The 11482-nt window shown below is 38.0% G+C and overlaps 1 protein-coding gene across 1 annotated transcript; it reads right to left on the bottom strand.

The window, feature by feature from the left end:
• Window positions 1–872: 872 nt before the first annotated feature.
• PHAX (phosphorylated adaptor for RNA export) lies at window positions 873–10695 on the bottom strand (the record flags this gene model as incomplete). Its single annotated transcript, XM_010726011.2, has 4 exons — window positions 873–2151; window positions 4722–4805; window positions 6475–6595; window positions 10073–10695. Coding segments are annotated over 4 exons (1098 nt in total), but the record flags the coding sequence as incomplete, so codon positions are not given.
• Between the last annotated feature and the right edge of the window lie 787 nt (window positions 10696–11482).

Genomic DNA, 11482 nt, shown 5'->3' with positions numbered 1-11482 from the left:
CGCACGAATGTGCGTAAGAACTTCTTTACGGTGAGGGTGACGGAGCACTGGAACGGGCTGCCCGAGGGGGTTGTGGAGTCTCCTTCTCTGGAGATATTCAAGTCTCGCCTGGACGCCTACCTGTGTGACCTGGTGTAGGGAACCTGCTTTGGCAGGGGGGTTGGTCTCAATGATCTCTGGAGGTCCCTTTAAATACCAGCTCTTGACAGTTTTATAACTTCATTATGTGTTTCAGTGACACGCCTTGTTTCTGAAATCCCTGAACTCCCAAATGAGGAAAGTTTACAGATACGTTGTTGGCTTTAGAAGTCAATTAATCCATTAAGAACACCAAAATGTTTGTTGGCTTCAGCTAGGTTAGTTGATTTTCTTTATGAAGGCCAGTTGTGCTTTGGAGAAAAAAGCCACCAGGTTGGGTTGTAACTGAACAGTGCTGCATGGAGGTGGGGACATTTCTGCTTTTCACGTTGCTCTATCAGCAAGGGGGTTTGCAGTGCACAGGGGAGCCAGGATGGCTGGCTCAGACTGGCCAAAGGGACATCCCATACCATATGACATCATGCAGCAAAAATGGGGAAGCTGGCTGGAACAAGGGGTAGGGATGGGGACAGCTGCTGCTTGTTGGGGACGGGATGGACATCAGCCAGCAGATGGCAATTGTGCTGTGCATCATTTGTATTGAAAAGATACATATTATTATAATTACTACTATTTTCCCTTAGTTTTCTGCCTTAGTATGTTATATTTATCTCAATCCATGAGTTTTACCTTTTTTTTTTCTCCTCTGATTCTCTCCCCAGTTCCCCTGGACATGGCAATCAGAAAACATCTGTGTGGCACTTCACTGCCTGCCCAATTAAATCACAACAGTATTTTATATTGCAAAATAATGTGTCTATTCACAGAAAACACAACTCAGTAGTGACAAAGTAAACATATACACATCAATGTCACAAACTTTCTTCAGTTACAACCAAAACATTATCTTCAAACTTCAAAAGGTGTTTTGTGTCAAGTAGAAGCTACCTTTGCACACCTTGTTTTCTTAAAATTCAGCAAACATAAACTTTATAATTCCTGCAAGCTGCACATTACTTCATTCTACCACAAGAAAAAGCTTGGAAACAAGAACTGCAATGTTTATACCTGCATGTAGGGTATAAAGACACTCAAAGCAAACACATTAATACAATCTCTCTAATCAGAAAGAGCTGCGTTTTAGAACAAAGATGTGTCATTTGTGCATGTTTATTCATAGAAAAAGTTTAGGTAGAATAATTAGGAAGCTCAAACCACTATTATTAAATGGAATAAACTGCAGAAATTTAAAACATACATTGCTCAGCAGTACCTATTTACAAGATTGTTCTTCTAAGATTGCCAACATTAAAATGCAGTTAATTTCACAAACTGATCTCATTTTACAGGTCTTAATCACATAAACACTGCTGTTCTTGTCAGCACACGGTCAAAGTAACATTACATAATCTTTTACATCAAGAATAACTTTTCTGTTACTGTGTATCTGTTCAAGTGTAATCAGGAACATCTCCTATTTAATGGCAACTTTGTCAGCTTCAGCAGATTAAGCTGGATTTCTTTTGTTAGATATTACTAAAATTAACATGTGGCTAAAACAGCTTTCCTATATAACACTGATGCAGAACTGTTATTGAGAAAAATCTTATCAATTTTTGAGGATTCAGCAAACAAATAATAAGACAGTTAACATCTTTCATGGTGTTAAAACTTAACTATGAACCATGCCATTTTCTTCTTTATCAAATATTTCCTATGTTTCTGCAATTTATGAAAACAAGAAGTTATGGTATAATTTTAGAAGTTTCATACGTTTTACAGAGACTTTGTTATCCTTAGTATCTAAAAGATCTCCAAATCATGAGCATTATCAATTTCTATAATATCTTCAGGTTCCATCTTGGTTTCATGATGCCCATCCTGTAAATCATCCAGAGAAGCCAGAGCTTCGTTTGTGTCACTAGCAAAAGTCTCACGAGACGCATCATCATATTCTTGCAGGTTAAGCCCTTTAATGGCTTTTTTCATCTTCTTTCCTAGAATTTGTATTCTTCTCTTCTTAGCAGCTTTTTTGTTTTCATATTCCTTTTGGTTTTCCAGATAGAATATTTCCTTGAATGAAAATATAAATTAAAAAAAAAAAGACATTAATTTCCTGAAGAAAACATCAAGCAAAAATCCTTTTAACTTCTAATACTGCTCAACAGTAATGAACATTCACATTATTCAGAGTAGGAGTACAAATTGCACTTAGTTTGATTTGAAGCTTTTATGTAAGCAACACTAAATTTTTCATTCCAAGCACGCAGATGACACAAAACTGGGAGTGGTTAATACACCAGTGCCATGCTGGTGCCATCCAAAGGGATTTCAGCAGTCTGGAGAAACGGACTGACAGCAATTTCACAGAACCATAGAATCACAACGTTGGAAAGGATCTAGAAGATCACCTAGTCCAACCATCCTCTGATTACCATTACTAACACAAGCTACTAAACCATATCTTGTAGCTCCTCATCCAGACTTTATTTCACAAAGTTCAAAAAGAATGCAAAGTTTAGATGTCGTACTAAAGGGCATGGTTGAGTGAGGAAATATTGTGGTAGGTGGAAAGCTGGACTGGATGATCTTGGAGGTCTTTTCCAACCCTGATGACTGTGATTCTACATCTGCAGATGAATGACACAAGGACATACTTTTCTGGCCAAATGCCCAGAAAATATAGTGGCAGAAAAGGATCAAGAGATCCTAGTAGACATAAAGGTGAACAAGAAGCCAATAGTGTGTCCTTGCCACGAAGAAAGATAATAATGTTCTGAGCTGCCTTAGGCAAATATTGCCAGCAGGTGCAGGGAAATGAACCCTTCCCCCTCCTTAGGGCTGGAAAAGCCACACCTCAGGTAGCGCGTCCAGTTCTGGGCTCCCCAGTACTGAAGACATACAGACTGGAGAGACTACAATTAGAGGACACTAAGATATAAGCTTGGAGAAGAGAAGGCTCAAGGAGAGATCTTATGTATAAACACCTGAAGGGAGAGTGCAAATAAATGAAAAGTCAGGCTCTTCTCAGTGGTACTCAGAGAAAGGATAAGAGGCTATGAGTACAAAGATAGAAGGTTCCCTCTGAACACTGGCTGACACTTTTTGACTATGACAATGACTGAGCATTGGCAGAGATATCTTCCCAGAGTTGTTTCAAGAAATGGGAATTCCACCGATCAGAAGCCATCTTGACATGGCTCTTGGCAATCTCTTCCAGTGGAGCCCTGCTTGAGCAGGTGGGCTGGACCAAAGGACTTGCAAAGGTCTCCTTCAACCTACATCACTCTTGATTTTAAAAGAAAATCTTTTATGTCAAGATGAAAGAAAACAGTTAAAGGTAGCCTATAGTGAAATCTCAAGCAAAAGGTTCTATTGCACTTTGACAAAACTCTTCCTCAAAAAATGAAATTTGAGGCCACATCTCTACAGCAAAACTTTTTTGAATGCCAGTAACGTTTTCACTCCTATAAAGCACAACTTTAAGAAGCTTCCTCCTTATTTCAAAGGTGGAAAAGATCATGTATGTAGATTAACTAACTGCAGCTACATGCCTTTTTTTCTATTTTTTAAGAATGAAAATCAAAGTCTCACACTGAAAACATTAATGCTTTTTTCACTCCAAGAGATGCAAGTCAAATGGTAAGTACACAGATGTGTGAGTTGTACACGACAACCTCTGTGATAACAAGATTACACATTTTTTTCTATCAAACTGTGTATCAAATGGTGTCTCACACCATCAGTCAGGTTCACTGAGTAAGAACTGCTGTCTCATTAAACAACTGACAAAAATCAGCAAGAGAGTAACAAGGCACAATCATAAAGGCATGGATGAGGGGGTGTACAGTACATTTTCCTGAAAGTGAGACAAAATAATCAAACCCACAACTTTTTGCAACCATTGTAAGCTATGGAAGGTTGTGCTTGTTTGGTTTTTTTTTGTTATTGTTGTTTTTCTGGATTTTTAATATGTGACAGACAATCCCAGATTAAACTGATTCACCTCTAATTCCCAGTACAAAATGGTGGGCTAACATGACAAGTGAGCTAAATAAGTAAAACAGCTTTAAAAGAATTAAAAAAAAAAAAAGACATTTCAGACTATATAGCACTATGAAAGGAAAGGCAGTAATATTTACAAGGTCACTAAGCTAGTGTGGCAAGCACATTAGACCAGTGAGCAATTAAGACTAGATTCAGATAATAATCTGGATAAAGGGAAAGTATTGTCTGGTGCTACAGCTGAAGCTATATAAGACAAGAATATTTTATTAAGAGCAAATTATTAAATTAATGTATAATTAAGCAATGTCCAAGTAGAAAGACAACTCTAAATAACATTACTGTAGGGTATACAAAAATTATGAAAAATTCAGTATGCAACTCTTCATCAGGTGCTACGGTTTCCTCATCTGTTTTCTGTCACTGGCAATACATAAATGGTGTTTTTTTTTAGCCAGGTGTCAATGCAGTTTGTGAACTGTTATTTGCGTATATTTTGAATATGAAAAGCACCTTTCTTTGAAATAATAAAATTGCTAGAAGTCTTGAGAAGAACTCAGTTATAAGCTCTCTAGCAGAAAAAAAAAAACTCCACAAAATTAACTTTGGACAATCACATGCACTCTTAACAATTTTACCTTGATATGTTCTTCTTTGATACTGGGTGTATTCTTCAGCAGGTTTAAATAAACACCCCCTGGTGTTCTTCTCCTAGTACCGTTCTTTACATAGAAAGAAAAAATTAGCAATGTTAGCAAAATTAAAATGTAATTGTTGATACAAGAATGGCATAAAATACAATGCTTTCTATTGAAACTGAATTCAGAAAACAAAGTTCTGATGTTCTAGTTGTTTCATAACCACAAAAACCCTGGCTATTTTTTAATTTTTGTTTATGGCTGATATAGTCAACAACCAGCTTGCTACATGTGGACAGAAATATCAACTGTTCATAAGTAAATCTAATTTTGACAGTGAAAAAACAAAGTACTTATGTATTTCAGATACTCTCACTGCCATCTGGAATAACACATATATATTAGGTTAGATATTCAGAACATTATTAACAAGGAAGCCTAGTAAAATTTCAAAAATTAATCTCATAAAATTATGTGAAATCTCATTTGTTTATCTGCAGGATCTTGCATTACTCCCAAGGCAAAAGTTTCTGCCTGTAACGTGTTAGTTCCATGCTCCACACTTCAGTAGATTTCAAATGAACAACAGTGAAGTATCATGCTGGTGCATGAATAGACAGCTTTGAAACCTCTGTAAATTATAAAGACTAACTACCAGAATATTTTACAATTACCATTCAGAGTACATGAAGTTGAACTGTTACTCCAATGTCCTGATACTCTATTAACAGCAATGCTTTTCTAGTAAATAACAAACAACACAATCCAGAAGTTTAAGAACAGGGAAGCTCAATTTGAAAGAGCAGACACCACAAATTTTTATCATACTAGTAGCACAAAATCTCAATTTAAAAAACCGTACACTGTATCTACCTTTCAAATGGTATATGCTGACCTGCAGCCAAAGGTGCCACTAGGAGTTGTACCCTTTCATCTTCATGGTGAATACTTGTTGATTATAATTTAAATCACTCATAAAAACACATTGCTTCTAAGAGAAGTCACTGGCTGGAAAACCTACCTCCTGCCTTGCAACCACGAAAGTTAAAAAACAAACAATCAACTTTCACCCCACAGCTCGCTATTTAACAAAAACACACACAGAAACTGATAACCTGATCATTATGTATAGAATTTTTACCTTGACTTGTAAAAGAAATCTGTCCTCAGTTCTGCACTGCTGGTACACAGGTCTTACAACAAAGCTAACAGATTCCCTACTGAGAGTTATGTTTTGGAAGTGACATTAGGAACACCTGCAACATACCATGCTGACCTCTGACTGTATGCTGATTAACCTAGATAGCTCAGTGCTGCTATCTAGAACAACCATCGGACTTAACAGAGTAATCTACTAAAAGCTTCATCCCAGAAGTACAAGCTTTTATTCAAGATTTAGAATGTCTTAAGGTCATGAGGGAAACATCCTAAGGTAAGGCAGGTAACTGTTATGCTATCACTGCAAATCAGATACTGATTTGAGGACAAGAAGTGGAGTAATTTCCAGACCCATTCATCTCACTGATTACTCAAACTCCGCTAGAGGGTTATGCTAGTGTTTATTGCTAATTGACTTTCATTGCTCAGAGAAAAGATAAACTTCCCAAGGAAAGATTGCTAAAAAAAAAAATAATAATGCACGGAATCTAGAAGAACCTGTCAAATGTGAAAGCTATGTAATAGAATTACACAAACATTCTGCAAATAAAAAGCATCCCCTCTACCCCCTGCCACAGTATCACATTTTTCTTACCACTATGAACAGTCCACCATTTTGTTCCACTTCAGCAGTTTCCACAAGCAGCTCAATAGATTTTCTCTTTCCAATTATTTTCACTACTCGAGCAATCAAATCTTTCTTTGGTTCACAAAGCCTTGAGGAGATGGGGGGAAACAAACACATTCAGTCTGTAGAACTTCAAGTAAAATCAACCACAGCACTTCCATAATGAGCAATTCATTCTATGTGATACAGAACTATGCTATTAATAATGAGTTTCTACACTTAAATGTGTTTCAGTGGCTTCTTAAATCTCAATTTACAGTACTGAGCTTCTGAAGGACAGTAATCTCTAAAGCATGCATTCACGTTAAAAGTCTGTCTGAACAAAAATGCTTTGAGTGGCTGTTTTCCCTCTATTAATTAGTGAAAAGTTAAACTATATCAGAAACTGCAAAGCCCTACATAAACCTCTGAAGCAAGAGGATGAAAGTCTGCCACATATTAAAGGAGTATAACACTAAATTGTAACTAAGAGTTTGAATACAAAGTCAGCTTACAGAGCATCTATTTGCTTGGCCAGCATCTTTAGTCCACTGGAAAAAAAGTATAAGCCCACAGATAAAAAACTAACTGTATAAAACACGAATCATATTCTAATTTTTTTTTTGTCCTTAAATGACAAAGCTAATGATACACAGTTCCAAGCAGAGTGATTGGAACTACACAGCAGAGTGATTTTAAATGTGTGGGGGGGGAGGGAAAGCAGAGGGGGGCAACGTACTGCATTAACTACAACATTTATTGAAGACCACCACATATTCAAGTGCTTTAAGTGACATAAGCTACAAAACTACTCACACTACAACAGCTATAACAATAGAATCTGCTTGACCATTAAGTTGGACAACTATCTACAACCAGGCTATCTAGTTTGAACTGCTTCATTTTTAGAACAGATTATGTGAAATTAAATATTAAAGCTCTCCATTTAACAATTGTTTAAGCTCTCAAATGTTCACCCAACCAGCCTCACTTTGTATTTTGTGTTGTACAATCAATGAATATACAGATGATATAGTATATCCAGGAGTTTGGCTGATGTAATTATTATACTAGAGTAGGGAAAAAGGACACTCACCCTATCCTGGGCTCACGTGATAGACTCCAGTGGAGCAGATCTCCAGAAGAAATCCTTCCCCTCTGGCAGTCAGCTCTTAAATGGGTCTAGGAGAGGTGGAGCCAGGCTCCACCCCTTCCTGCAGCATAGGTGAATTGCCTTCACCTGCGCTCCCGTGGCTGACTCATTGCTCGCCTCAGGTGATTAATCAGAGGTGTAGGCCGTGATTCAGCAGCCCCATACAGTGTTTAATCTCACTGAATTCAGTGATGGCAATGCTTCAGAAATAAAATGATTTCTTAAATATCTACAGGAATGAGCTCTAAACTGTGAGTTACTGAAAGGGAGTAAATGTTTCTTAAAGATGTAGCCAACTTTAAGATAACTAGAATTCTCTAAAGAGCTAGTTAAATAGACTTCCTGTTGGTAGCAGTGACAGCAGCTCAGTTCCATCTCCATCTAGTGCTTACTCTAATCCTCTACAATCACTGAATTTCTGCAAGGCAACAGGAACCAAAAAAGATAAAGGGAAAAAATGGCACAAAACAGACAAAAAAGCTCTTTGGATTCTGTTCACTGTGTGGGACAGCACTGCAAAAGGTTACAAATCCAGGCATAGAAGGCCAAGCACAGCTTAAATAACACTGCTATCGTGTATAATCAAAGTTCTACTGATACAATTTGGTGCAGCTATTCCTATAAGCAGTTAAAAAAAAGGGGGCTTCTGCCCTTAATTTAATGAAATCCAACAGAACAAAGAGAACTTGATTACAAGAGATATGCTCTGGGTTTTCAAATTCTTAAGTGAAAAGCTACTGAGGTCTGATAACAGCGTTAGTCTAACTGCAATATTTCAGCAGCTGGCAACACCACACAGGTATCACAGAAATAAACAACAATCAACAAAACCAGTTTATTTAGATGTCATCCTACAAATTAGTAAGACGTGTAACTCTTGTTCTCCAGTTAACAATTTTGTTCCTTTGTTGCTGAAAAAAAGCTCTGTCAAACTTAAATTAATTTAAGTACACCTTACTACTACCATATGCTTCTTCTTTTCCTCTCGAAGTATTAGTCCAGTACAAGTTCAAAGGAAATTGTGCAGCAAACTGGTTTGGAAAACAAACTTACATGAAAACAGGTAAGTTCTTAGCCCAGTGCACAGGACCGTGAAAAGAATAAGATGGTGTGCATCAGTACAGGTTGGAGGCTAACCTCCTGGAAAGGAGCCCTGCAGAGAAGGAACTGGGCATCCATTTGGCCGTCAGCCAGCACTATGTCCTTGTGGCCAAAACAATCTTGGGGTGCAATAAAAAGAACATGGCCAGCAGGTCAAGAGAGGTGATCCTGTCCCTCTACTCAGCCTAGGTGAGGCCACATCTGGAGTGCTGTGTCCTGTTCTGAGCTCCCCATTTCAAGAAAGACAAAGAACTTCTACAGAGAGCCCAGCAGAGAGCCACAAGGATGCCTGGAGCATCTCCTGTATGAGAAAGGGCTGAGGGCCCTGTGACTGCTCAGCTTGGAGAAAACAGAGGGGATTTTACCGATGCTTATTAATACCTAAAAGACAGGTGTCAAGAGAATGGGGCCAGGCTCTTTCCAACTGTGCCCAGCAACAAAACAAAGGCCAGTGGATACAGACTGAAACATGAGAGGTTCCATCTGAATATGAGAAAAAACTAATTTACTTTGAAGGAGACAGAGCACTAGAAAAGACTGCCCAGAAAGGTTCTGGAGTCTCCTTTTCTGGAGATAATCAAGACCTGCCTGGGCACTTTCCTGTGTGACCTACTGTAGGGAACCTGCTTTAGAAAGGTTTGGACTCAATCTGCAGAGGTCCCTTCCAATACCAATGATTCTGTGCACAACTCAAGCTTTGTAGCTCTAACAGTGGCTGGCACAGGCTGGCACAGAACTGCAGCAAAGCTTCATAATATTGTCTCGCTTTCAGTGCTAGCATCTAGTAATCTTAGTTTGAGCAGCAGTGAAATGTCTCTGAATATAGGATGATCTATGTAAACAACACATGTATTTTGGAAGCAGTGCCCTCAAAAACATTATCCTACTGAAGTCAACTACAGTTGCAAAAGATTTATAACTTAGCCACATTTTCACAGTGACAACAGCTTATGTACACTAGTTACCAACTTAAAATTCACATCTTTAATCATGGCACAATTCCTCAAATAGCCACTACTAAATCTAAATAACAAGAAATAGTATTTTTGATAGCCACTGTTAAAAAAAAACAAGCCATTAAAATCAATTCTACCTGACTGACTCAAAAGGGAAAAAAAGGCTAGACCATTACTGTATGCTTCTAAAAGACACCACATAAAATGCTGCATTTTAATTTCAGGATTTCGGAAATAGCCATAAGGCACTTATTCATGCCTTTTGTAGCCTAGTACAACGCGTCACAGAGACAGCAAATCAAGGTCTTTTTTTGTGTGTTCTTTTCCATGCATAGTTTACCAATATTTTAAGTAGATATACGATTATCTAGCTTACCGGTAAGCAATTTCATCTGCTACTTTTTCCTCCGAATCTTCTTCAGTTATTTCATATCTTCCTTTGTATTTCATTTCTTGTCTTTCACCCAGTCTGTCTTTTATAGATCGCTTTCGTTTGAGAAAGCCTTGTCCATTTTCTTCTTCTGCTGGCAATGCTTTCTTGTCATCATGCATGTATTCATCCAGTTCTTTATCCAAAGTCTCTGCCTCCTTTTGCTGAGCTTCCTTCATCAACTTTTTAGCCAATAAATAATTGTAAGTCTCTGACTGCCTGCTCCTGTCAATACTTCCATCCATTCCTAGAATCCCAAGTTCAGTAGCCACGGCATCCTGATTTTGCTCCTGGAGCACCACACCCCAAATGTTGTTAACTTTCTTACCACCTAGAGCAGTTTGTTTCGTGTGACTCTGAGTAAGTGGAAAAGGCTCAGATTTAGCAGGAGGAAGGTTGAAACATTTCTGTCGTTTTCGTTTCCACAGACAGCTATCATCATCAGATTCAGAAAAGCTTTCATCACTTGAATCCACACTCTTGGTTGATCGATAAGGAACGTCTGGTGCACCTGATGAAATGGTGCTCTGGAAAGGTCTGCCTGCATTAGTGCCATTGTGTGATTTCTGAAATGAAGAAGCAAATGTACATTAACTCAATTACTCATGCAGAGAAAGAGAGCCATCATGTCATGCAAAAAATTTCATTAGCTTGAAATTCTTAATCTCAACTAGTGGCATTTTGAGCAGTACCCTGTAAGCATCTCAAGACTAGAAAGGCTACTACAATTACCAGCCCAGACAATGACAGATGTGCACAGTAGTTTTAAGAAAGAAAACTATTACAATACTTTGGTGGCAGTTCTCATAACAGTAGAGAAATTAACAGTTTTCTCTGGAGTCTAATCTGTCAGAAAGAGAGTGAGCGTCCAGTGATGTGCAACAACAGCAGTCTTCCCTGAAATTTACGTGAAATGAAAAAAAAAAAAAAAAGAACAAAAAGCAAAGACAGATGCTACTCAAGACTTTGAAAAGCTAATAGCGTCTGGTAATTTCGATTCACTAAGGACAAGGCATCACCATTTAATGGTAATGCCTCACATAAGAATCAGATTTCTTCTCTGCTTTAAAACAAAGTGCTACTGACTCACTGCGGCCATTATTTAACAGGGCAAAAACAAAACCCTAAAGGTTTTAAAATGCTTTACAAATGAGTCTTACTGCTCCAAAAAACATTCAAGAGCTGTCACTTCTCCATCATTCTGACTGGCACACTAAACAAAAAGGCAAGCCTGCTCAAATCTGCATCACCTGCAGAGACATCACAGGTTACATAGGCCAGAATTCTAATATTAACATTTCAGGGAACTTCTCGCCATGCTGTCTATGCCATTCTACAGTAATTTTTTTTTTTTTT

The sequence above is a fragment of the Meleagris gallopavo genome, chromosome Z (assembly GCF_000146605.3).
Source record: "Meleagris gallopavo isolate NT-WF06-2002-E0010 breed Aviagen turkey brand Nicholas breeding stock chromosome Z, Turkey_5.1, whole genome shotgun sequence".
In the NCBI taxonomy this organism is placed as follows: domain Eukaryota; kingdom Metazoa; phylum Chordata; class Aves; order Galliformes; family Phasianidae; genus Meleagris; species Meleagris gallopavo.
The sequence above is the reverse complement of the archived record's forward strand: the minus strand, read 5'-3'. Positions and strand labels throughout refer to the sequence as shown.